Genomic DNA, 27,416 nt, shown 5'->3' with positions numbered 1-27,416 from the left:
CCTTAGCCTGAAATATTATTCTGCAGTGGACATGCTGTCTTCCTTTGACCCTTTCAGTTCCTGGTTCTACTGCTGACAGTTCAAACTGTATAAACATTGTAAAATCTGTAAGTGTCTCACAATCTCACTTAGATTTTGTATGCTCTTTTCATATATCTGGAGGGCTATTTGCATCCTTATTTAAGACTAAGCTAGCTAGAGTTTGCTCCCTTATGCCTTCATGGGCTATAGAGTTGTAACTGTTTTTAAATCCATCAGATCCCTATGGTCATATATGGAAATAGACCAGCAAGGATAGCAGCAGCTGCACTTTGCTGAGCAAATTCCTGGTGTTATACAGACATACATTGAAGAGATACAGAGGCACTTGAAGGTTACTTTGCAATCCCTCTTTTACTGGAAAAACTAGCATTTTCTTTAAGGTACTATGATGATTTTTTTAAAAATTCTCTCAGTTGAATAGCCAAATGCTCCATCAAGAATACTAATCAGATCTGTGCTTAGCAAACAGCTCTGCCATTCTTACCAGATCACAATAAAACATTTCCCTCTCTGTCTGCTGGTTGTGAACAGTTATCTATCTAGCAATCAGGAGGCTCCACTAAATCTGTCTTCAGCTGGATACATTTTAACCTTCATGATGATAACAAGATGTTAGCTGGTTAGTACAAAGGGCCAAAGGGCAGCCTGGTAAATCAGATGTTTTAAGGAATTTAAACACCTGCGGTAGCATCCATGTGGGTCATTTGTAGAACTCATCCATGCTAGTTTTGTGGATTACTGGAGTTTCACTGACATTTTTGCTGTGTGTTTGGCAGATGTTATGGATGAATCTTGCCAAACAGCATTTTTGGGATAAATCCTGATCCTGAGAAGCATGCACATAGCTCATTTTGATGTCTCTGAGAACTCACAAACTGCAAAAAGCAGAAAGTTATATAAGAACTGGTAATTCTTTCAAGTCTGACCTGTGTTAAAATTGGTTGTATGTCATCTAGTACTGTTTTTATTCCCTGACTGGAGCAGTGTAACTGTTGTAAGCAGGAACAAAACTTGAAAAGGCTCTGAATCTCTGAGACACAGAGTATTTTAGGGAAAGGTAATGGGGAAACACAAGTAGAGAATTTTAGAATATCTACCATACATTTGAGAGAGTTTGTCTGTCTGAGTGTCTATCTGTGAGTCTATCTGTTCAAGAACACCTCCTACATGCACAGAGTGCATGTGAATATCAGTGGAATATATGTGGACAACACACTTTGAAGAACCGCAGTCACTGTAACCATTTCATCTAAGGTCTATACAGCAGAAAATTCAAACTTTTTTAACTGCATATCTTGGCATAAAATTGTACAATATTTGAATATACTAATGTAAAAATAATATTTATTTCCTGTATTAGGCTTGTTAAATCTCACCTATGAATTTGAAAGGTGGCAAGTATATGTTAAATGCTACAGGATTCTGCAATGATCCTCTGGAAAAATAATGAGCAGTTAAGTTCTGGGTTTTGTCTGGCAAAATATTTTGTTAACAAAATGGATATGTTGCCTGTTTAAACTTGCCATTCAAAGATTATAACTGGCTTGAAGGATAGCATTGTCTATTGATGCAGTGGATACATCTCAGTTCTAATAGTATTCTAGCCACGAAAACATCTAGAAATAATAGGAAGTCTTGCAAGAAGCTTGAGTAAATAGGTATTTATTTTTCTGTGTAAGTGTTTTTCTCTGTTTTCATTTCTAAATCAAGTTACATTAAGTTACACAACACTTTTAACTGTCAGGATTACCCAAATCCCTTTTGCATTCCTGTAATCCATAATAATTTATGTCTGTTAACGTTTTTGTTCATTTTGTGGGTATTTAATGAAATTTGATAGTATCCTAATTAAAATGGGGGGGGGGGGATAAGAGAGAGAGAGAGGAAATAGAAGCAGAGAAGCATCTGTCTTACATAGAAGTAAACAATAGTTCATTTGTTTACAGAAAGTAAAGTTAAAAATTTGCTGATAACTCATACACCATTAAAACATGTCTATTAGAAATTCTAGTGGTTTTGTGATGTCATTAAAAAACGATGCTACATAGGATAAACCGAATTTCATTATAATGTACTGCTTTTCTTAACATTTTATCCAAATGGGACTTGTATATTGTTTTAACGTTAACAGAAGGAATGTGCTTCTTTTATATGAGGGCACAGTAGTTACCAGAGTTCTTGATTTGGGCCTTACCTCACACTAGGGATGGAAATGAACCAGAAAGTCAGATCCAAATTCCTCCAACTTGGGAGGAATTTGGAGTGGCAGCACTTGATCTGACAGTCCTTGTAGTAGTGGGGATGATAGGATGAAGGTTTGACCTTCAAACCTTGTATCCTTTTCTCCAAGACAGAAACTCTGAACTCTGCAGCTATTGGATTTAAATGGAAATATTATGGCATGGTCCCTTTCAAGTCTGGTAGGGCATGCATTAATTTTCATTCAGTTTTTTGCTGAGACTCCTAGCAATTTAGCCAGTTCATGTGTTTTGTGATGCTTACAGTGTCATCTATCGGGGAAGCATAGATCCTGTTTTGGTCAGGATAGTCCCTTTTTTGAAGCCCAGGGCTAGCCATCCTGACTTTTTTGGAAAAAGCAAGAATTTGTCCTATTTGCTGTTGATAGGTTGGCAAAAGCAAATGGGACAGATGTTCACTTCTGTCAAAAATGAGGGGTGCCCATGACCAAGGGGCAAGTAAGTGGCTATGCCAGTCCCAACCTTTGGAAAATATGGTCACCCTATCTAGTATATAGATCGCTACTTGCACAGGCCCTGCCTCCCAACCCTGTGTTCTGTGGGCAAAATGTTGGCTAAAAGAGCAATTTGATACTGTTTTGAATTCGCTAATTATATGTAGATTATGCTACAGAATCTGCAGTCTGAGCAATAGGATCTTACTGCCCACTCTGTGCTTTGTGGGGCTTGGGCGAGCCGTTCAGGCCAGCCACACCTAAGCAGAGGGGCTTGGGCTAGTTGGGGAAAGGCTCAGGCCAGCCCCTTACAGTGTCCTATTTTCCTTTTAGGAAATACGATCACCCTCATCCAGGGAGTCTGGCCGCCTCTATAGGCCCTTGGGCGAGGTGGGGAGGGGACAGTTTCACGTTCCCAGAAGGAGTGAGGCCTCGAGTGGAAGGGGCAGATCTGGGACAGCTAGTCCTCAGCATCACCCTAGCATGGTCCCCAGGCAGCCCTGGCAATTTAAAGGGTCTATGGCTCCTGTCACCAGGAGTCCCCAGGCCTCTTTCTACATCCCCTGGAAAATTGCCCTCTTGTGCTCCCTGTAGATGAGCCTACCTGGACTGTCCTAGAACCAAACTTCTTGAGTAGAAGGTAGTGATGCAGCACGAGTGTTCTTTAGGGGATTTATTTAAATAGATTTTTATATAAAATTAATCATCTAAATTTAGATAGGCTGCAGTATAATGGATACTTTCAGCATAACGGAAAAAATATACCATTTGCAAAAAGAGAAGAAAGTAAATGTTTTTTCTTTGGGAGAAACAAAAGAACCCCCCAACAATGACAGCTACAAGATTTACACATTTTATTTGTGTGAACTCCTACTTAGGAAGCATGTTTAAGGTTCACTGAATGGAAGCAATTTTTTTTTTCAGGTTCTGTGCCAATATATGATTATTATAATCTGTGGATTAATGGTTTGCCATTGTATAAATATACCAAATAGAGAGAGCATGCCACTATCAAATTTCATACTAAGCAAAATCCTTTCCAACTGTTGTGTTCCCCTTTTCTTTATTCATGGCCTTTGCCTTGTTCTAGTTCACCACTGTTTACAGATGACCCAGCCTGAATCAGTGCTGTTAATACCTTCTTTGTATCTCTGTTTATTCAAAACATATCAAATGCTGTACAAATTACAACCCTTCCCTTCCCCTCTCCTATTTATTTTGGGTGTGCGCATCCTAAACTAATAACTCCGGTCATCTGAAGAAGTGGGCTGTGCCCACGAAAGCTCATGATACCATCTACATGTTTAGTTAGTCTATAAAGTGCTACCAGACCATTTGTTGTTTTTTAACCTCAAGAGTTAGAGGCACTAAGTTTTGTAGGACAAAACAATTTATTGTTGGGAAGTACAAATTGTTTCCTCTCTGCAGCTCTTTACATGTGTAAAGGCTACATAACTGCTTGGAAGACTGTAATGTATAATGCTAGGGTTTTAAAGGATTTTAGCAGGAATTGGCTGTCTTAAAACTACTGAGCAATTGATCCTGCAAGATGGTGTACACAGTGCCACAATACAGCAAAAAGTTTTGATATGTTCAGTGAAACTACTCGTGTACTTAGTTAAGTGCACGAGCTAAATGCTTTACTGGATTGGACTAGAATGCTCAGACTGCTAAACTCTAGAGTCCTAAAATGTTGAAGGAACTTACTAATGTAGGTGCCTAGACATGTTGGTAAATTTCCAATGATGTATGCCAGTATTTAGTTCCCCTGGCCCTTCTGGGAATTGCACACCACTTAGTAAAGACGCCCATTTTCCTTAGTTTCTACGACTGGTTTTGAATCAAATTATTCCCTCACTTGAATAAATGCGTACCACTGAAATCTTTCAACATTGATTTAAATGTGATTTTTAAAAAATCTAGCTCTAAAGCTACAAATAGGTATATTTTGTTTCATTTCATTATTTGAAATATTCAGTTTGTCTTATATTTTGTTTAATTTATGGTAGTTAATGGAATCTTGTCCCGTTTCAGTCCCCTGTTAGCTGTGTTTTGATATCGCTTCCTCTATAAGCCGTGTATGCAGGTCACTAACAAATCTAGTAAATGGTATTCTATTTAATTCTTAACATGGACTCTGGAATCATTCTCTCTATATAAAAGATCATTATTACTTTCTACTGTGTTTATATCCCCTTTTATGGGGCATACAACTGCCATTAAAGTGAACTGAGCTTTTACACAGGAGAACTGTGGATTAAATAAACTACAGTTAAATTTAGGGATTCTCATCGTAAAAGTGGTTATTTGTGGATAAGTAAAAGATACGTAGAAGACCTCAAAGAAAACATTCCCTGACTGATTTAAAATGCTCCGTCGTACCTCAGAATTTTTACTCCATCTGTCTGCTTTCATAGCAGTTCCATTCTACACATATGCAATTAATTTTTATGTTTTTAGTTCCAAGTTTTGCATTGGAAAGCAAAATATATCTCTTAAATACTGTAAAACTGGTTTACCCAACCCCCTAGAAATTGAAATTCATCCCTTATTCAAATCTATCATTTGCTCATTAGCATACTTAGCTTATTCAGTAATCCCCAATTATCAGAAGCCCTGTTTCTCCAAATGTTGTGCTCTCTCTCCAGCTTTTTGAATAAATGGGATAACGGTCATTATTAGTTTTTGAAGACTCATGTATACAGTTTCTGATGGCCACCACTCAGCGGGAACTGCTAGAGAGGAGGCTGCCGCATTCTAATGCTAATGTTGGTGCTGTTCTAGCCTTGGCACACCTTCTCGGGTGCTTTAATCAGTACTGTCTTGCTATGTTCCCTAAAGTGCCACCCACCATTGTGAGGCATGTGTACTTCTTCCACCATAATGCCAAGGGAAGTTGTCCAACCTTCTAGCATGTTGATGCTTAATGCATTTTTAACAAAATTTGTAAAGTACTTTGAAATCCTGTTATTAAAGACCTTCTTAATATTACATTTATCATTACATCATCTGGAAGCATGTTTTTTTTTTCTGTTCATCTTCTCCAGCATTGTGTGACCTCAAAATATCTGTCTTCTCTATAGGCTCAATGCCTGACCAGGAGAGCTGAGTGAATAATTCACAGAAAATAATGTATCTGATTAATTTAGCCTCTTTTCAAGTACAGACTGTATTTGAGCAGATTGTAGTTTATTCACTGTACTTCTGAACTTTAAATAAAAAAAACTGACTTGATTAGAGTCAGTTCCTGATGTCAAGGAATTGAAGATGGTCATGGAGTTTTTCACCTTCCTCTCGGCACCTTTGAGCACAGTGGATTGAGTGGAAATGTGCTTAGTATCTAACTGAGTTACTGGGGTGGAGCTGTTTATTCATTGCAACTTGCGTGGCCCATTTCTGGTGCAGTTAAGGGAATAAACTAAAAGGTTCCCAGAGGTAAAAGACCTGAGATTTTGGTGTACCCCTCTTGTGATGAGGCATGTGTGCTGCCCAAGGCTGGAACTCATTAAATGCACAGAAGAGTTTGAGTGTGGGCTAGGTAGTGCTCCTCTCTGGTGTAAAAGTTTGATAAAAGTTGCAGCAGTGCAGCCTGGTGCTTAATTGCATGCATGTGTCTGCTCTCATATAGCTTCTGAGTTCACATCAATGACTATGCAAGTATTTTAAATGAAGTGGAACAACTTCAACAGCAGAGTTTAGGAGTCCTGATTGCAGGCATCCTGTGGCACAAGTGCTTTAGGCACTCTCCTGCTGTGTGGAAGACCCAAGTTCAAATCTCTTCTCTGTGCAAGCAGGGACTTAAATCAGGGCTTCCCATATCCCCAACATTATCAGGGGAATGGTGTTTTGCAAATAATGCCTGAGGCCCAAAACAAAACATTACTAACAATGGCTGTATGGGGAATTTGTGTCAAATTTACAATCATTGTGGATAAAGCAAAACTATATTTCTTGACAAATAAACTGTCTGATTCTCCTCCTCCCCTCTCCCCCGCTCTAACACAGAGGCCTTGTGTGTGGGCACATAGTCCTAGTTGTGAATAGTGCAGTCTGGTCTTTGTCTAGACTATCTATCTGCTCATAGGCTAATGCTGTGGTAAGGCATTTTAGGAAACCTTTTCCCTCTGCTCCTCTCGCCCATATAAAATAAAACAAGAGTCTGATTGAAAGCTCATTGAAGTGGAAAAACTCCTGTGGCTTCCATGGAGTTTGGATTAGATCCCAAGTATCAAGTATCAGAGGGGTAGCCACGTTAGTCTGAATCTGCGAAAGCGGCGAGGAGTCCTGTGGCACCTTATAGACTAACTGAAGTGTAGGAGCATAAGCTTTCGTGGGCAAAGACCCATGTCTGATGAAGTGGGTCTTTGCCCACGAAAGCTTATGCTCCTACACTTCAGTTAGTCTATAAGGTGCCACAGGACTCCTCGCTGCTTTTGTAGATCCCAAGTATGTTGCATTTACTGGTCTGTAACTTTGTCATCACAACACAAGGGTAGAAAAAAACAGCTGGATGTGCATCTATGGTACAAAAGTAGTGATTTGATGCTTCTTTGACTTGTTTAATTGCCTTTGTGCCAGAGTTTAGTGAGGGCAGTTAGGAGCCATGTTCCCCTGCTGCATCAAGCAGAGTTTCATCTTACTAAAGAAAATGCCATTTCACCTGGAATAGTTTGTGTCTGTGAGTTCAGAATTCACTATAATTAAGTTACTGAATGTGCAAACTTTAAATTTGCTTTCTTGGAGCATACCTGCAAGTAATACGTGATTGCTTGTATACACATAAGTGAAAAAGAATTACAAATACTGTTCATGCTATTTATGAAAAGAAATATCACTCTAAGTAATTAAATAAATGGGGCAATGTGGTGCCTGTATTCATAGAGGATCGTGTTAATACAATTTGAAGTATTTCAGAAATGACAGATTTATGCTAACTTATAAACTGTCTGTCAGGAATATAATGAATAATATGGTTGGATCTGAAAGAGATTTTAAATCGCCAGTATTACAACATGCCTTTAAATGGGTTCCTCATTCTGAGACAAAAGTGCAAAGGAGAAGTGTGGCCATGGTAGAATTATCAAGTTATGGAGGGTCATTACCTTCCACATTTGTAACAACCAAAATAAATTCATGGCATTTTGTCACCTGTGTAATCAAACTGAATAAATCTAAAGCATCTGTTCTGGTAGTATCCATATTAGGGTACGTCTACACTGCACGGTTGTTTTGGGATACCAGAGGTGTCCCGAAATAGCTACCCCGCGTCTACACAAGCTGCCCAATATTTCAAATTTCAAAGATTGTCTGTGAGCTAATGATATTAGAGGTGATAATTGGGGAAGCTAATATCATTAGCTCACAAACATTTACCTACCCCTCCCCATCGCCCCTCTGTTCTGAAATTTGATTTGTCCTTTTTATGTGTTCACTTTTTTTTATTGTAGCCCTTTGGTATATATGGTCATGCCTATTTTCTTCCACAATTTGATCTGAGGAAGTGGGTCTGGCCCACGAAAGCTCATCACCTAATAAACCATCTTGTTAGTCTTTAAAGTGCTACATAGTCCTGTTTTTTGTTTCAGCTAGACTAGACTAACACAGCTACATCTCTATTACTATGTCAGATGATTGGGTGATAGAAATATTGGGAATTTTCTTTGTCAAATTAAGACTGATTATTACTCAGCCAGTATTTTCCTAAAATGTTTTTTTTTAAATTATCTAGATTCTCCAGATATCAGGGTTTTTTAATACTGAAGTGCCATGTTTGAAGCTTTGTTTTAAATGTGCAATATACTGTGGTATGAGTGAGAGAAACCACTGAGGTGATATTTATAACTGTTGCATAGCTTGTTAGATTTCGAGACCTTTTCCATTTATTTTTTATAATTTTTTTTTAAAATTTCTATGCTTGAAACATTTTTTACTCTTTGGAACTTCTCAACTAAGTACATCTCAACGTTGTGTCTTCTAGGGCATACAGGACGGTTATTAAAATCCTTGTGTTTCATCAGCCTGTCATTCCTATTGCTGCACATCATCTTCCAAATCACAATAAACAGCCTTGAAGCTGGAAACAATATTGAACCTGGTTTTAACTGTGAGTATGATTTTTATCCTTGGTGCATTGTCATACAGGACGTACGAATGATTCCCTTGTATAAAAGGGAGGGAGTTAATGGCTGGACTTTTACCATTAATGCTCTACCCAACTTTGTTAGCCTTTGGCACAGTTCGAGGCCCATCTTTTCCTTATTGCCCAAAGGGAAGTGTGTGTGTGTGGGGGGGGGAGTGTATTACTAAGTGTTTATAACACTTATATTGCTGTCAGGGTAGGATTCTCAGTGGGTCTATTATAGATTGTGCTACGTGTGAATTTCATTATTGAGAATTTGTCAAGGTTATCCACAGCCTGGAATGACTGCTCTTTCATCCAGTTAATACATATATTGGTCCATTAACATTAAACTGTTGTATATTCATTCAAATTAATCTAAACTAACTATTTCTATCGTATTATGCCTCCTGCAAAACTTGGTACAGTACATGGTAATTTTAGGTGACTTTAAACCTTGAATCCAAACTTTGGACAATCCTAAACAATATGCTACTTTCTTCTTCTCGTGTTACTAATAATACTACTTCCTGTATATTTTCTTTTAATGTTAACATTAACTAAAAATAAATAATGAAGCCTACTGTATCTTCCTTTCTGAGAAAATATTCTTCAATAACTCATTTGTGAATACTGTTGCACGTTTATTTATTACCCAAAGATTTTAAATAAGGGAAAGGTACACTATATACATCTGATAATCTCTCTCCCCTCTCCGACTCCGGGTGTATGTGTTACAGTGCTTATGTTTGACATTTACAGCTGACAAGTTATCTTTGGTAAATGCCCATTTTATTTATCATACAATGTGCTACTACCACTTCAACAGTAGTACTACTATTAAAACAAGACTTTGGTAAAGCTGAGCATCTAACTTAAAACAAGAATAGCCCTAGGAAACTTAGATCTAATGCTGAAACTCCATCTTCATCTCATACTATATTTTTTTTAAAGAAAAGGTCCAATTGTGCACATCAAAGGAACATTATAACTCTGATTTATGGGGCTTTTATCAGTTTTCTTGAATGTTCTGTAAAAAATATTTTGCATTTCAAAAAATGCAATGTGTGTAATTGATAAGTGCATTAGATAAGATTCTTTGCTATTTCTATATCTTTAATAATTATTATGGCTGTTATAATTTATATTGTATATTGTGGTAGCATTGACAATGCTTTAGGGTCTTTGTAGATAGATGGATTGTTCCTTCCCCCACAATCTTAATGGACAAGCAACGAAGAGCATGGGAGGAGACAAGGAAAATGTCTCATTTTTCTATATTTTTAGTATCAAGAATGCCCAGCAGGCCCTCAACCTAATGTCTTATTAGATGACGATTTCCTTGGGTATATCATAATGTGAGTAAGTATTGGTGAGTGAGTAGGAGGACAACCTGATATTGGGTTTTATGTACTAGTACAGGCAGGATATTTCATTTAGAAAGGGACATGATAGTGAGTGCGAAGATGATCGTGGCTGAAATGGATAAACAAGAATAAGTGAACACATATAATAAAAGGAATACATAGTATTTTATTAAGTAATGGCATCATAATATGCATGGTATTTATCAAAGAAATAAGACCTATGAGGGAGTACTCATGCAAGTAAGGCTGTGCAAAATTATGCATGGCAGTGTTAAAATATAATTTAATAAGCAATTAAGACATTGGTGATGGATCACCACAGCAATATTAGTAGTAATCTGTAGTACCACTATGCAACTATAGACAATGCATTTTAGAGCAAGCTGATTTTTAAAGATACATTTATTCCTTCCTTCTAATATTTCCCTCCTATACAATCTTAAATAAGCTTTTTAATGTGTAGGAGCCTTAATTTCTTTGTAGTTATCTTGTATAATTATAATTTAGGGATGTTAAAGAACGTGTATTTGGTGCTCTGGTGCTCATGCTGCTGCCTCTGTGGGAGGCAGCCGGAGGAATGGACGGGGGCCAGACGGCTCCACAGAAGCCAACTGCTGCCAAATAAACTACTCATGGGGATGCATGGTGCATTAATTTGCTCAAAATTCTGATACCACTGACTCATTACAACCAGTAGATCTGTAGCATAATTGGATAGAAAGAACACGCTACTTCAGTGTATTGTAGAGGTGAAGTATTGATTGATTGTTGCCTTTAATGCTACAAAAGCTGCAGTTGAGCCGCTGACCTGTCAGTATTTTACAGTGAGGAACAAAAATAGTTAATTAGCTAGTATAGTTACAACTGAATGTGTTCAGATGCAGTGTATGCCTGAAATGTCAGTCAGTTTGGTCTACATGGATACTTTTTTGAAAGTCTCTGTAGTTCTGTTGTTGAAATCATTCAGGACAGTAAAAGGTCTGATACCTGTGCTACATTTCTTGAAGGACCTAATTTTAAAATTAATTTTAGCTCATAAATTGACAGTTTTCCTGTAAGCTCCCAGATTAAATCATAGTGTACATACTTAAGTATTACAATCATAGAAAGGATACAATATATTCATCTATAAAAAAGAAGCTGAATCCTGCTTTAAATGCAAAACTGAACTCCATTTTCATTATGTATTCATGACTAGCATCTCCATAATATAGAGTGAAGTTTCATACTGCTTCACGGTAAAGGACCATAGATGATTTTTTGCATTTATAACTGCACATTGTAATATTATTTTCGTGCCAACTGCACAGGTGCAGTGGCTTGGAGGAGAATGTAGGATTACTCTACCCCAGTTCAATTTAGCCTAATAAAGCCTTTTTTACTTTGGCTTTGAGCTGCTGGGAAGTCTGAATTTCACTTGGAGTTTGAATAATTAGAGCAGATTCTGTCCTCATTTAAATTAAGAGACTAGAAGTAATTGACATTATTTATTAGCTATGTAAGGCAGTGTGTGACCAGGGGTTATCAGGAGATTATTTCCCTTTAGGCTGAAAAATAGTGATACTAGGACAGGCGTAACGAAAGGAGTGACAGCAGAAGTGAAAGGAAGAGAGTGATAACAATTAATTATTTCACTATACAGTATAGTTTATTTGATAATTGGTAAGTATTCAAGTGTTCCTCCATAATGTTTAAATGACATGAAATTGCTTTCATACTGAAGGAGATTGGAAAGTAGGCTTCAGAACTCAGTAGTTTGTATCTCAGAAATAAACCTTAAAGTTCCATAAAATTCTTCTGCCTCTTATATAACGTTCAGAGCTAATGCACCTTGAACTGGGGGTGAGAGACAGGAAAACAGGTTTTTTTCCAAACTTTGGCCCTGGATCAAACTGATTTACAATGTAGGTCAAGTTGTTAGCCCAAACAATTTTGAAAATTCTTTTAGGGTTGGTAATAGAAGTCCCTGTACATTTTTTAAAAACTGGGGATAGTGCCAACAGTGATTTCGTAAAGGGTTAAAGTGATACAATAACAGTTTAACCAATGAACTAAAACTCATCTCTTCAATCTTTTAAGTCTAGAAGCATATAGATTTTGGCACCTGCAGAAGCCAAGAGGCAAATGTCAACCTGAATAGTAAAAATTGTCTAGACACAGATTTTTTTTTAAAAAAAGTCTGATTTATATCCAAGACATTTTGTAAATCAAAATGAAATACTCCAGATTTCTTGCTTTTTGTAACAATAGATAGTGTTCAAGTTCAGATCCACCAAATATCAGCATATATACAGTTTCTTCATTTTGTTATTTTTAACTACTTCACTCCCATTCAAAGCTCAAATACTGTCACCTTCATCACAGCTACAAAAACCCACAGCATCTTCTAGAGTCTATAGGACTTGTTATTGTCCGCATTAGCACTGAGAAATATTGAACCATTGGAGGTCTTAAAATACATGCCTCTGGTGGTGCAGAATTTCATTCCTACAGTATATTTTTCTGGTGCTTTCACAAGTCCATTTTAAATAACTTAATAGATGGAGCTTCTACCACTTCCTGTGGCAGGCTGTTTATGTGATCTAAAATGAGATGAGGTAAAAGTGTTTTCCTGGAATTCCTTCTAAGTTTTCTTTCCTTTAAAAAAATTGTCATTATACACATCCTCTTGGTTTTTACACCCTTCTAAAACCTATAGATAATTTTCACTCCAACTCTCTCCTCTTAATTAAATTTTGGCCAATGCCATGCCTTTTTGGTGCCTGATTCCTACACCTTTGCTCTGAGTACTACTCTAATCTGTGATGAAACCTCTATTACTCCATGAAACATCCTAATGATAATAATGGGACTATTCATAGAGGTAAAGTTTTATTCAATGTGAGTTAAACACTTACGTCTGAACCTTAGTTATTTGAATTTTTACTTATAAATTAAATTATCTGCCTCATAAACCTATAATATTTATTATACATATTTCTAAAGATTATACAAGTTACTGTTCCATTTTATTCTGTATTATTTAGATGTTATGTGCAGAGTGTGGAATAATATATGATGTCAGGATGGGTTTCATAGAATCATAGAACACTAGAACTGGAAGGGACCTCTAGAGGTCATCGAGTCCAGTTCCCTGCCCTTATGGCAGGACCCAGTACCGTCTAAACCATCTCTGATAGATGTCTATCTAACCTGCTATTAAATATCACCAGAGATGGAGATTCCACAATCTTCCTAGGCAACTTATTCCAGTGTTTAACCACTCTGACAGGAAGTTTTTCCTAATGTCCAACCTAAACCTCCCTTGCTGCAATTTAAGCCCATTGCTTCTTGTTCTATCCTCAGAGGCCAACATGAACAAGTTTTCTCCCTCCTCCTTATGACACCCTTTTAGATATCTCAAAATGGCTATCATGTCCCCCCTCAATCTTCTCTTTTCTAAACTAAACAAACCCAGTTCCTTCAGCCTTCCCTCATAGGTCATGTTCTCTAGACCTTTAATCATTTTTCCACATCTTTCTTGAAATGTGGTGCCCAGAACTGGACACAATACTCCAACTAAGGCCGCACCAGCACAGAGTAGAGCGGAAGAATGAGTTCTTGTGTCTTGCTCACAACACACCTGTTAATTTTTTTACATAAGCTTGTAGATTGTCTTTGGTGGTCTCAGAGTTTTCTCAGGAAATGGAGGATTGACACTGGGAGATAGTAAGTTAGCTAGATTTGACGTATCTGGGGTGGGTTTCTTCAGTGTCACTTGAACTTATCACACACTGAAAGGAGGAAAGGAAGATTATTTCTGTCAATGATCCATGAGACAGCTTTAATCAAAGTGGCGCCAGTTTGTTCATGACAATCTTTCATGAGGCAGGAAGGACATTAGTTGGATTCACAAATCTTGGGCTGCAACTCCTGTAGAGTATCAAACTTCTTGATGAGTGAAGGACTTTGGGAATGCAGATAGAATGTTGATTGGTGCACATAAGTGAAGTGAATTGATGCTGTTTGGAAAGGCTTCCCAAATATGTGCGACCTTGCCAGCAAATTAGGATAATAGTTCTTGGCCGCATTACTTAGCCGCATTATTCATGGTAGTTTGTTGCTTATTGGACTGAGTAGTGCTGTGAAGAACTATCCCTCCATCTTCTCTTGATTACTGAAATGAAAACATTTTAATATGTATATCCTATCAGGAATCTTCTTGTATTGTTGTACAGGTTGAACCTCCCTAGTCTAGTAGCCTCAGGACCTGGCCAATGCTGAACCTGAGAATTTGCTCGGCCAGGGGAGGTCAATAGTGTCTAGCAGCATTATCAACACTTCCACTGTTTACTGGACTCTTAGAAAACATTTAGGAGGTAAATTAGAGCTAAATAATAGCGCAGAACAGCCAGGACTTGTAAACAAACTTTATGGGACCACTGGAAACGTGGCTACACCCATGATAAATGGACATCTGGCTAATTAAAATTATGTTGGATCACAAATGTTGCCAGACCAGAGAGTGCCATACTAGAGAGGTTCAATTTGTAGTAGAAAATGAAAAGGATGCTGACTAGTTGATCAAACTTTGGAGCAAAAATATTGAAATGTTCTGCTCCAATGGACTGTCTTACATATTAAAAGGGCCAAATTTCATCCTGATCACATATGTAGAAATTCCATTGTCTCACAAACGTGGGTTAAATATGGCCTGTAAATATGTATAAACAGTATTCCAAACATTATCACCAAATAGTTACCGATTTTTTTTGAACACCTACTTTTTCCTGTCCAACCTGTAGAGTTTATCTGTAATGCTATTTTAGAATCAAAATCCAGCTCCCCAGAAGCAGGAACTGGATTTTTCATTCCATGCGATTATCACTTGCATATGCTTTTAGCTCTCCACTACCATAGGAATGTCAAAGTACTTCCTGAAGTTAGATCGTGAGCTCTTGCAGGCAGGAACTGTCTTTTTGTTCTCTATAGTGCCTATCAAGTTGGGTCCTGTTCCCTTACTAGGGATCCAAGAGACTACCACAGTACAAATGAATAATAACAATATGGGTTCCTGCACTGCTTCTTGTCACCACGGAATGTCCATTATGTAACCATAATAATAGCACAGATCTGTAAAACTGGCACAGCAAATTCAAACTTGGCTTCTTCGTGAAGACTTCACAGTTGAATATATTTTCATGTGTGTTCAGCTGGCAAGAACTGAATGAGGCCCGAAGACCCAACAAGAAGGAGCCAAGAAATATCAGCAGCTCAGGATGCTTTAAATGATAAAGGCCCTTTTTCATATAAATAAATATTTCTATAACTTCAATTTCATGGTTCAGCACTTCAGATTCCAGTGATACACAGGACTATGAAAGAAAGAACAGTAACTCTTTGTGGGATGGAGGCAAAGTTAGGCCTAACAGAGATGACCATCCTCTGAAATTTGGGATAATTGTGTGACATGGTTCTCGAAAAGCATATATATAAGATAATGGAAGAGTGTATTATTGTACTATAGAAGCATCAGCCATGTCTAAATGTAATCAGTGTTTCCAAAAATCTGTGGTTTATAGTTTAACTCCTCTGATTATGCAGAGCTTATGCTATATAACCTTCAGCTGCGGTGTTGAGAGAGTGCATTTATTAAACCAGAACAGAGATCTTCACTTGTAAATACGGTATAATTTCCTATCTAAACAGAAGATAATTGTGTTCTGAATTAAGAGATAATTATCTTCAACATTACTCCACCCATTATTAACAACTATATAAGGTCAGGGAATTCGACTGGGAAAACACAAGCTTCTAACATTTGCTTTTTAAACATATATAATGGATTCTGTTGAATTTCCTGGTGACTGTTACTGTGTAACAGCTCAAAGTGAGCATTCATTGTATTTTTAGTCTTCCAGTAATGGCCAGTTTATTTGATAAAAGTCATGTGCTATCACATGTACTTCAAGTAGTATTTTATATATTATTTTTCAGCTATATAGATCATAAGTTTTTGCAAATATATCTAATTCTTCCATAATGCCTTTAGCCTTCTAGTTTGTATTCCTCCATTTCAAACACTCATTATTCATGGCAGCTTACTCTTTTTTAAAAAAAATTTCATTCATTGAAATGTGCAGAGGCATACCTTTTGCTGACAGCAAAATATTTACCACTTATTTGTGGTGACAGCAAAACACCCATTACTTATGGGAAATCGACATCTGCCTAGGGATAGGAATGGTGTCTCTAGCCGCTGTCAGAAGTTGGGAATGGGTAACAGGGGAGGGATCACTTGATGATTACATGTTCTGTTTGTTCCTTCTCTGGCACCGGGCATTGACCACTGTTGGAGGAAGGAAACTGGGCTAGATGGACCTTTGGTCTGACCCAGTATGGACATTCTTAAAATGATTAATAAAGTGTTTTTTTAACTAAATTTGTATTCCTTTATCCTTCAGTGTAAATAAAACACCTGAATGATGCTATCCTCTGAAAAATCCTTCATATGAATCAGAGAATATGGGGTTGAAACTATGGTCTGCACTGACAGAGATTGTGACCTAAGTAAATACATCAGCTACCTTAGGAACTCTGTCACAGGCATTTTTCTAAAATGTACAGTTTTTAATGCTTGGTGAATTGTTGTTCACTTAGTTTGAAATGAAGATTTTGTGGGAAAGTGAACTCTTTCCTGGCTCAGACTATAGAATTGCTTCAGTGATTTTTTTTGGGGGGGGATCAAACAATTTTTTACCTCATTGAAAAATTCATAATCTGCCTCACAATCTGGAATCTTATCTTTGTTCAATTTCTGTGCTTTTCCTTTGCCTGCCTCTTTGAACTTCCCTACAATTTCTTGTAACACAGAAAGATGGAAACTCTGCTCTCTTTTGTGTTTATTATTGAGGTCATCATCTTCAAATTTTGCCTGCCCTTGGCATGTAGTTTGGATTTCAGATTTATGGATTTTTGAGCATATTCTGGTATCAAACCCAAGGAAGTACAGAGCCATTTCCCACAATCATTTAACAGTTCATCTTCAAACTCTATGATGTAATCTTGGGCAGCCACATACAGTCTTACATAGTTGCAGTTAGAAGTAGACTCTATTACAAATGAGTTGGATTGCAGGCTGATAATCATTCTCTCATCTTGTCATTGGGAGTGCACCTATGGGTCAAACAGAACTTATATTGTCTGCCTCCCACTCTACCCTCTTAAGTACAATAATGCTTTTGCAGGCACAATGAACAAAACAATAGCCCAGTTGTGATGGGAGGAAAACACATAAAACTGAATGTCAAAGAGGAAGAAGGAAAGGCAAAATGGTGAAAAGAGAGAATCAAAACCAAGCAGGACAACATGTTTGTCAACTAGCAGACTTACCCAGTGTTGCCCCCTGCGTCCATCAGGACAGGGCCTTGAGGATGTATGCGTAGGGGTGGAGAGTTGCGGGAGGCTGGGAGTGTTCTCTTCCCCCATATGCCACCACTCCTGCCGGCCAGGGGCCTCTTCCCTTCCTCTCCAGGGTACACATTCAGCCCACCGGGGCCTCTTCTCTTTCCCCCAGGCAACCTCCTCTCTCACCCCAGCCTTCAGGGAACATCCAGCAGGACCATGGATATTCCAGGATCAGAGAGTCCCGGAGCAGGTCTGCGGCAAGGAAGCTTGGTGGGGCTGGCAGGGCAGTGGGGCTAGTGACTGGGGGAGCCAGTTGGGAGGCTGGTGGCCAGACCAGGGCTGGGGAATCCAATGGCAGGAGAGTCAGAAATGATCTCTCCCGGTTCAGCAAAATCTGGGACTGGTCAGGTCCCAAAAGTGCCGGGCCAGGGAGGTCCAACCTGTACTAATACCTGATGAAAAAGAAGGGCTCCAAAAAGGCACAAAACCAGACTGTCTCTCTTGCAATAGTATGAATCCAGATCAACACTGTTTAATTCAATAGCACTACTCTGATATTACACCAGAGCCATAGAGTGGAGTTGTGAACATGATGTGTATCTGTAATTTTAATCACCTTAATAAAGAGAACTGATAGTTATTTAGGACAGGCATTTCGAAAGAGCCAAACAAAGTTAGGTGCCCAATTCCACTGAAAAATCAGTAAGTTTGGTATGAGTTGTCACCATCTACCTTAAGCATTTTTGCAAATCTCAGCCTAATAGAGATTCAACTGTTCACATAATGCAATAACTCCTCACTTCACACTGTCTTGATTAACACTGTTTTGTTATTAGTTTCTGATTATTAGAAAACATACTTGTTTAAAGTCATGCAATGTTCTGTTACAAGATTGTTAGGATCACTCCGCTCTGCCTGCCCATCCAGTGTTCCAGCTGGGGAGCAGGGTTTAGCTATGAGGGTTTACCCATTCCGCCCATCTTACCAGAAGCCTTCCAACCATACTCCCCAGCAGGAGCAAAGGGCAGGTGGAGCGGGGCAAGCTCCCTCCCCTACTTCCTTGTAAGAACGCTGGGGGGGGGGGGGGGAGGGTGAGAGGGACAGAGCAGAATTAGCCTCGGCACCCCAACCCCGTTACACTCTTGCCTCATCAAAGCTTCATAATCATCACTGGTAAGTACAGTACAGGTTGCACCTCTGAAATCTGGGATTCTCTGGTTCAGCAACATCTGAGGTCTGGCATGACCAGGGATGTTCCAGGACCAGAGAGTCCTGTCATGCTGCAGAGGGGTGGGGACCTGGGTGCCAGCACGTGGTCCAGCTGGGCTGCAAAGTGCAGGGGGAGGAGAGGCAAGGAGCCAGCGTGCTGCTCAGCTGGGCTGAGGGGAGAGCTGGGGAGAGGGGCCATCCAGGGTGGGCCCTGAAATGACCTCCCCTGGTCTAGAAAAATCCTTGTCTTGGACCAGTCTAGTCTTGAGACTGCCAGACTGGGGAGGTCCCATCTGTATTAGATTGTTTAAAATTATTTAAAATTTATTCTGTCTATGTATATAACATCTTTTGTCTATCAAAAAAAAAAAAAATTCCCTGGAGCCTAACTCTCCCCATTTACATTAAATCTCATGGGGAAATTGGATTCACTTAACATCGTTTCGCTTTAAGTAGTGTGTTTCAGGAACATAACTGCAACATTAAGAGAGGAGTTACTGTATTACTGTGAGAGTGCACTAAAATTATTAACTGTCATTCATAACGGGAGTGCTTTGAACTTTTCTCTGACTCAGTCTTACCATTGGTTTTAGTGAGTTATTTACTCACCAACACATTGAGAATTAATATGTAGCTTCTGATGAATTTGTCACCTACCAATGTAAGACAATAGATTTTTGTCAGTTCCTGCAGCTGCTGTTTCAGATCCTTTCCTTCTTTGCTATAGTTTAAAAAAAGTATATATCAACACCTAAGTGACAGGAACAGAAGAGAAATATGAAGCGGAAATGTGATATCATGTTCTTATTGTTATCTAGAATAACACTGAATAGTTGTGGAAACTCATCTTTGGCTTTTTCCAGATGTTTGTGGAACAGGGTTAGCATTCTGACTTTGTTTTAGATTCATGTGTATTTGTTGAACTTCCTTGCTTAGATATTTTTCATAGCTCAGAGAACTAGGCTAATATTTCAGTCAGTACATGAAGGTTAATAAAAAGGTAACCCCCCTTCCCATACAATACAGTGCAGGAAACAGATTTATTGTAGGCGTTGTGTAATCTACCTTTTTGTAGAAATATGTTTGTGAGAATGTTGTGGCAACGAATGTGGTGATTTATTCTCAAACCTGTGCACTTCCGGTCATTTGAAGAAGTGGGCTGTGCCCACGAAAGCTCATGATTCCATCCACATGTTTTGTTAGTCTCTAAAGTGCTACCAGATCATTTGTTGTTTTTCAGAATATAAATGGACCACACAACAAAAAATATTTTAGTCGAGTCATTTCTTAAAGGCAGTATAAGGCTGTTGGAATACAGTAGACAAAAATGACATGGGATCCTCAGTCCTGCAACACTCAATACTAAACCAGATGGTTTAACAAAAAATACTGAATCCCCCTTCCAAAAATCCACTGTTGAGAAAAAAGGGGGAGCACAAAATTGTTGAGCCAAAAAAAAAAGAACCCCGACTATTAAGCACAAAAAAATTAAAAAATACAAAAAAACCCCAGCATAGCCCCTTTGAGGCCTTTGGGGCTTTTTTGCTGGTGGCCATCTTGTTTTCTTCTTTCATGACGCAAGATAGCTTCCCTGCGGAGCCAGGTAAGTGGGGGGGGGGCTCCGGGAGGGGCCTGGGAGCTGTGCGCGGGAGGCAGGGGCTGGGCCCGGTTGCTAAGTGTTGTAGGGTTGCCAGGTGTCTGGTATTTTCACCTCCTGGTAGGGGGAAAGAAATCAGAAAGTACCAGACATTTTAGGTGTCCGGTATTTTCTCAATTTTTTTTACCGGACAGGAGGCGAAAATACTGGACTCTCCGGGTCAATACCAGACACCTGGCAACCCTAAACTCAAATAGTATTCCATTGGGCAAAATCCTGACTCGTGTTTGTGTCAGTAAGAGGCTCTCTAAACTGGCTCTCAAGAAATGATCCTGAGAGCTTAATGCGTGAACAAGTGCAAAGACGGCTCATTCTTCTTGGTAACATGGTGCTGTTTGATAAGGCATGGGGTTTCCTCTATCCACCATGATGTTCTTTCTGTATCCTAGCCCATCTTGTGCCCCCACCCCTGCTTTTCCAGTTGAAGCAATTAAGGCTGCATGTCTAAGGCTCTATTGCCCCCCACATAGGGGAAAGAGTGTCGGAGATGGAGTCCCAGTTTTTTTCCTATTGGTCGAGGGGAGGGACACTGGTGGGCACGCGTGCGTGTGTATTTTCTCCCACCAACACTTCATTTCCATGCCCTGGCCATCAATGTCAATGGCGACTAGGGACATTTTTGCTCAATGGATATTCTCTCCCTGATTAGCGGCGAGGAGTCCTGTGGAACCTTATAGACTAACTGAAGTGTTGGAGCATAAGTTTTCGTGGGCAAAGACCCACTTCGCCAGCTTATGCTCCAACACATCAGTTAGTCTATAAGGTGCCACAGGACTCCTTGCCGCTTTTGCAGATTCAAACTAACACAGCTACCCCTCTGATACTTGTCTCCTTGATTAATAGCTCCATTTTGGAGATGTTGACCACAGAGTATATGATAAATAATCTGAGAACTATGGATGGATATACTTAAAAATAGGTCAGTAGCCATCTATAATTATTCCCCCTCCAATTGTAAAGTTTGTTTTTCTTTATTTCCACCTTTTAATCTCATCTTTTCTGGTGCTTGTAATCTTGTCCAATTCCCTTAGCTCTCCAATTGTTTGTAATCATAACTGGACAATTGAATGAGCTGAATGTCTTATTACACTGTTAAAAACCATCTTCCCACCAGTAATTATTTCTGCCAATAGTTATAATTTGACCAAAGTTATGAAATTTGAATCTATTTGTTAATGAATGATCAGTTTTTTAAATATCTTTCTTGCATAGATCAAGTTGCCCATTAAGTGGCTGACTGGTGCTTGAAATACAGGCAGTCCCCGGGTTACGTACAAGATAGGGACTGTAGGTTTGTTCTTAAGTTGAATTTGTATGTATGTCGGAACTGGTACATATTATAGGGGAAACTCTAGCCAAACATTTCTCCAGAGCTCAGTTTTATTCTCCCACACCTCACTTCCCTCAGTCCTTTATTCTCAAGCTGAGGTGTCTGCTGAGAAAAGCCGCTCCACATCTCCCTGGTCTGCTGGGGGAAGGAGGCGGGGGGGGCACGCTAGCTTCGCGTCTCCCTGGTCTGCTGGGGGGAAGCAGCTAGTGTTGGGTTGCCTCACCCCGTTTGTAAGTAGGGATCTGATGTAAGTTGGATCCATGTAACCCGGGGACTGCCTGTAGTATAGTATAGTTCAGTATAAAAGCTTAATAATCACAGAAAGTTATGATCACTGTAATGGATGTGGTCATTGGAGTCTTGAAAAGCAGGAATATCCTCTAGGAAGTTTTGGAACTTGCTTCTCGCTGCCACCAAATCATAAGGATGACATGATGGAGTCAAAATCTGCTTTTATGATGTGATATATCTGTTCTCTCTCCATAGTAGATTCATCCCAAAGTGCTTTTGGACAGGTGTTTTTCATAATAGTAGGCTTGGTGATTATTTCAACTCATGCCAAAAAGACCCTGAAAGAGCATTAGCTTGGCAATAGGAAACCTCATGACTATAGTGGATTGATGGATAAGACACTCCAGTGGTCAAAGCAAAATATAGACTAAAATTGGAGCAAGACCATTAGAAAAAAGAAAACAGTCATTCTTATCCCACTATCCAGTATCTTTCTTATCCAGTATTTTTCTCTTGTTTTTTCCTTTTGAAATGAATGTATGCATTTATATCATGAATTTATTTGCAAATATTTGGTTTGTGTTAGTACAGAGGGTTTTTTTTTATCTTTTTTCATTTGTGAACCCCTAAAATATTTCAGTGCGAGGGTGGATCCCCTTGGAAATCTTAAACATAGTTTGTGGACTTCCAGTGGTATGTGGATCAGAGGCTGAAAACCATTGTATTAATTTCAACTATCACACCTGTTATCATGAGTATGAGAATTAATAATTTCTTGAAATCTTTTTGATTTTTCTGTCTATTTTTAATAATGCTTTTGAAAACTTCTGTTTGTTTAAATGATTACTATAACTCCTCTGATTCCATTAACCAAGCCTCTGAAGAAATGTGATATGATATAATAAATATAGCAATGCACATATTGCCTATGAAAAGACAATGCAAATTTAGACTTTATAAAAATGTCATTATGCTTAGACAAAAGAGGTAAGTTAAAGACTTTGCTATGATTTACATGCTTTTTTTATTTTTAATTTTAAAATGGATTCTTCTGTTCCACAGGTTCAGAGGGCTTTTTCTTTTGTCAGTTTTAAGGAAATATTTTATGCTGGGTATGAAAACTTGAACATGACAGATGTGCTGCATTGTTTATGCAATGGGCAGATGTGAAGTATATTCACATCTCATATCCTGCTTTAGTATTAATTCAGACTTTTACATCTGGCAGGAACTGGAAGTAATTTTATTTCTTATTTTTCTTTTGGAAGCCAACTTTTTATGTATGTAATGTTTCCTGGAAAATATCATGTACAGCTGAGGTAAAACCATCATCCTTATTACGTACTGAAAAATAATTTTTAGTTAAATGTATATACATCATTTTCTTATACTTAGCAGTAAAATACTGTATATTAGTGCAAGTGTGTGTGTGTGTGTGTGTATATATATGTATATATATATATATATACACACACATATATACACACACGCTATTTACTGGATTGCTAAGTGTATACTATTTTATACCTTATTCGTTTTATTGTATTCTAATTCTTTGAAAATTCACATTCCCTTAGTAAAATGTAACTCTCAACCCAAATATTCAATTAACCAGCTCCCTAACCTCCCCCAACATGCCGGGTAACACAGCTTTTACTATATTTGATTTGATTTACAAAGATAGGGTAACGCTAAAATCTCGATTTTTTTACAGATGAGGAAAATAATGCACAAATGGCCCCAGGTACTATAGCAAGTGAATGGCAGAATGGGAAAAGCACTGAGAATAATACTGATACAAGGCTATGGTAATTCTGCTACTGTTAGCCAAGATAATTCCTATATTTTGATTTTAAAATATAACAAGGGAAGATGGCGAAAGTATTTCTCACCTGCCTCATTTTCTTAATTGTATTTCTTCTGTTTAGCTGCATTATGTACTGCTTCCTTGTGTAACAGTGACTTCATTCACCTTCAGTCTTTTCCCTGAAACTCTGGATTCGAAAATTCATTGCCATGCTGAGTTTTTCCTCTTGTGGGATCATTATCAATATGTCTGACACCATAAAAATTGATATTATTTTCTGATGTGTATTGCCATGAGCTTTTGTGGCATAGATAGCTACTTACACTTTGAAAGCATAGTGGTCCCACCAATTTTTGAAATTCCATTTTCTGTTGGCACAGTGTGGTCAGCTCTCTTAGCAACTGTCAAGCTTATCATGCCAGTTCCACGCTGCTGATGCTTTTCTGCTTGGAATAGACAAGAGGCAGCGGATCTCCTCGATCTGAGGAGATGAGATGCTGCAGGCACAGCTTTGATCCAGCCATAGAATCATTGACACCTCTGAGCAGATTGCTTGTGATGTGGAGGATAAGAGCTTCACGTGGGACCTGCAGCAGTACCATATGGCTTTCAAGGAGCCATGGCAGGTGTACCAGAAGGCACAGGAGGCTAACAGTCACTGTGGTGCGGAGCCCCAGACATATTCTTACAAAGAGTCGCATGTCATCCTTAGCGGTGACCCCCGCCTCCAACCATACTTTAGAGGAGTCAGGGTCCCAAGTCTCCGGAGTGACCTTGTGGATGAGGTGCTGGAAGACAAAGAGGAAAAGGAGGATGGGAACAAGTGACTGAGGGATCCACTGGTAGAGTGAGGCACAACTTATCCAGGGCAGCTCAGTCCCTGCAGTCGAGCATGGTTGAACCTGATGCACAGGACCTTAGATAAGTCAGCAGTTTGTGTTGATATTATAGGGGCACATCTGTGCATCTCACCTTATTTTTAAATCATGCTACAAGAGATAATGAAATGACCAGTCAAGGTAGAGTTGCTGCCTATAGTTGTTCTCGTTCCCTGTACAGTCATGTCCAGGGGCCTTGTAGAACAGATGGTTTATGTGCACTGGGATGTCCCATGAATTCTCCATAGAGATCTCGGGGAAGCATTCGTGGAGGTAGTCTGCAATCCTCTCCTAAGGGTTTCTGAGGAAGTCTGCCTTGCTTCTTCTGTCTCAGTAGGATACACTCACACCAGCGGAGGTGAAAGTGGGCCAATATGGAGTACTAGTAAAAGGTGTCCACCACTGCCAGCCCATCCAAACTAATGTTACAGTTATGACATGGTTCTTTAATATCGTTGCTCCCTTTGCCTACCTCCTGTCGGCAGTAGGGCCCAGCAGCACTGCTGGCTCTTTTGCTCCCCCACCCTTCCAAGGACCACCGGCTGCAGCAAAAGGGGCAGTGACATTAAAGTGCAGTTGGCAATGTTAACTTATGGTCTCTCCAGATGCACAGCAAAGTGACTCAGCCAGATGAGGAGGAGAAGGCAGAGGACATGGGAGAACATCTTCAAAGAGATCCCCCCCAGCCTCTGGTGCTGCAGATACACAGTATAGGGCTTCAAGAATCATACTTGTGAACAGAATGGACAGGGATAGTGCAGTCAGGAGAAAAGTGTGGGAAAGTGCAGTACAGGTTGAACCTCTCTAGTCTGGCACCATCGAGACCTGACTGGTGCTGAACCAGAGAATTTGCCAGACCATGCAAGGTCAATATTGTTTAGCAGCATTACCAACACTTCCATTACCTATAGGGCTCTTATAAGACATATAGGGGTAAATTAGAGCTAGATAACAGCACAGAGCACTGAGAGCCATGACTGGTGGCTGTAAACAAACTTTGTGTCTGTGGGAAACTTGGTCACACCCATGATAAGTGGATAGTCAGCTAACTAAAATCTTGCCGGATCACAGGTGTTGCTGGACCACAGAGTAGGAGAGGATAGTGCTGAGGCAGCAAACAGATATGCTGGAGAGTCTTGCTGACTTTCAAGCTCAAGCAGATCTGTGCTAGCCTCCTTCTACTGCCTATGGAGAACTGTGAACTATTCTACTGCCTTCCTCCATTCTATATGGCACCCGGGGTCACTGTACTTCACCTACCACTCCACCCTAGGAAAGACTACCGACAGCCACAGCTGCACATACACTAACCTGTGATAGACACAATTGGTGTATGTGTTTGTGCAATGAAAATGACTGTTCTTTCCTCTTTACCCTGTACTTATAAAGTTATATTCAGTTATAAATATGTTGGACTGTGTGGGTTTGGAATAAAAGTCTATTTAAGGAATCTTAATTCATCTTTATTAGTTCATAACATATGGTGGCTGGAGCTGACATCATTCACAGATAATAGCAATAGGTGCATTTGCAATGTAAATTTACCACACACCCGCAGGATTAATTACAAGGCTCATACTGGAGTGCAAAAAATTGTCAGGCACACCACACAACAGCAATGAACATTACTTTGGCTCATTATTAAAATGGTCTTTCAAAGCCTCCTTTTGCCATGTAGTTCTCCCTGAGTTTTTCTTGTAGCCCTGGTATGTGACTGCTCCAAATCATCAGACAGCCATTCCATCTCCACCCTAGAGGAAACTTCTTCCCCTTAGCTTCACAGATATTATGAAGCACAAACATGCAGTAGGTAGCCATGGACACTGGGATTTTTTTTCCCCACTGAGGTCTATGTTCCTGAATAGACAGCTCTAGCAGCTGGCCAAAAGCACATTCAGCTGTGATTCCACACTTGCTTACTCAGTGATTCTGCACTGCTTCTTCTTCGAGTGCTGTCCCTGTGGATGCTCCACTTTAGGTGCTGCTGCATCCTCGTACCAGCGACCAGAGATCTTTCCTAGCAATACCCTGTTGTGCATGTGTAGTAGTGTTCCCTCATGCTGTTAGCAACCATTGATTGCGTGTTCACCGTGGCACCTCAGTTTCTTCTCTGCCATTTTCAGCAGCCTACGGAGCTCCTCTCAGTCATCCTCCTTTGGCCTAAAATGACAACACAGTTAAAAAATTTCTTCAGATCTTACCTTTAGCAAAGTTTTCAGAAGTTTTCAGACCCTTTCCCCTGTTTTTTCTTCAAAAAAATCTCCCCCAATTTTTCCCCCCACTGTTTTCCCTCCCTCCCCCCCCCCCCCATTCAACATGCCTGGTTCCCCAAGATTTAAGAGGTGTGACTCCTGTAGGGAGTGCCTGTCTCTGGTCACTTCCCCTGTATAAAATGCCTGGAAGAAGGCCACATCTCTCCCAGAAGTGCCCGCACTGTTCTAATCTTACCTGTATGAGAAGTTTCTCCAACCACCTCAAGAGGTCTCTTCCTCCTCAGTGAAGACCCAAGAGAGGGAAAAAACTTCAGCTTTGGTAAATAAGCTTCCCTTTTCATCTTCACACAAAATGAAGGCAAAGGCCAGGACATCCCTGCCCAGATCCTTGCCTCCTGCACCTCTAGCTCTTCTAGGGCCAGCATGGCTGATAAACCCGGCATCTCTGGCACTGTGCCGGTAAAGGATAGCACATCACGCAAGTGA

General features: G+C 39.5%; 1 protein-coding gene across 13 annotated transcripts in view; it reads left to right on the top strand.

Moving 5' to 3' along the window:
• Positions 1-27,416, top strand: part of PIEZO2 (piezo type mechanosensitive ion channel component 2) — a 422,273-nt gene that overhangs the window by 129,467 nt on the left and 265,390 nt on the right. For all 13 annotated transcript variants that reach the window (XM_089776309.1, XM_089776310.1, XM_075920988.2 and 10 more), the window contains exon 3: positions 8,712-8,837. In XM_089776309.1, coding sequence (XP_089632435.1) covers positions 8,712-8,837 — 126 coding nt within the window. The remainder of the gene's footprint in view (positions 1-8,711; positions 8,838-27,416) is intronic.

The sequence above is a fragment of the Pelodiscus sinensis genome, chromosome 2 (genome assembly GCF_052426305.1).
Source record: "Pelodiscus sinensis isolate ZL-2025 chromosome 2, ASM5242630v1, whole genome shotgun sequence".
In the NCBI taxonomy this organism is placed as follows: domain Eukaryota; kingdom Metazoa; phylum Chordata; order Testudines; family Trionychidae; genus Pelodiscus; species Pelodiscus sinensis.
The sequence above is the reverse complement of the archived record's forward strand: the minus strand, read 5'-3'. Positions and strand labels throughout refer to the sequence as shown.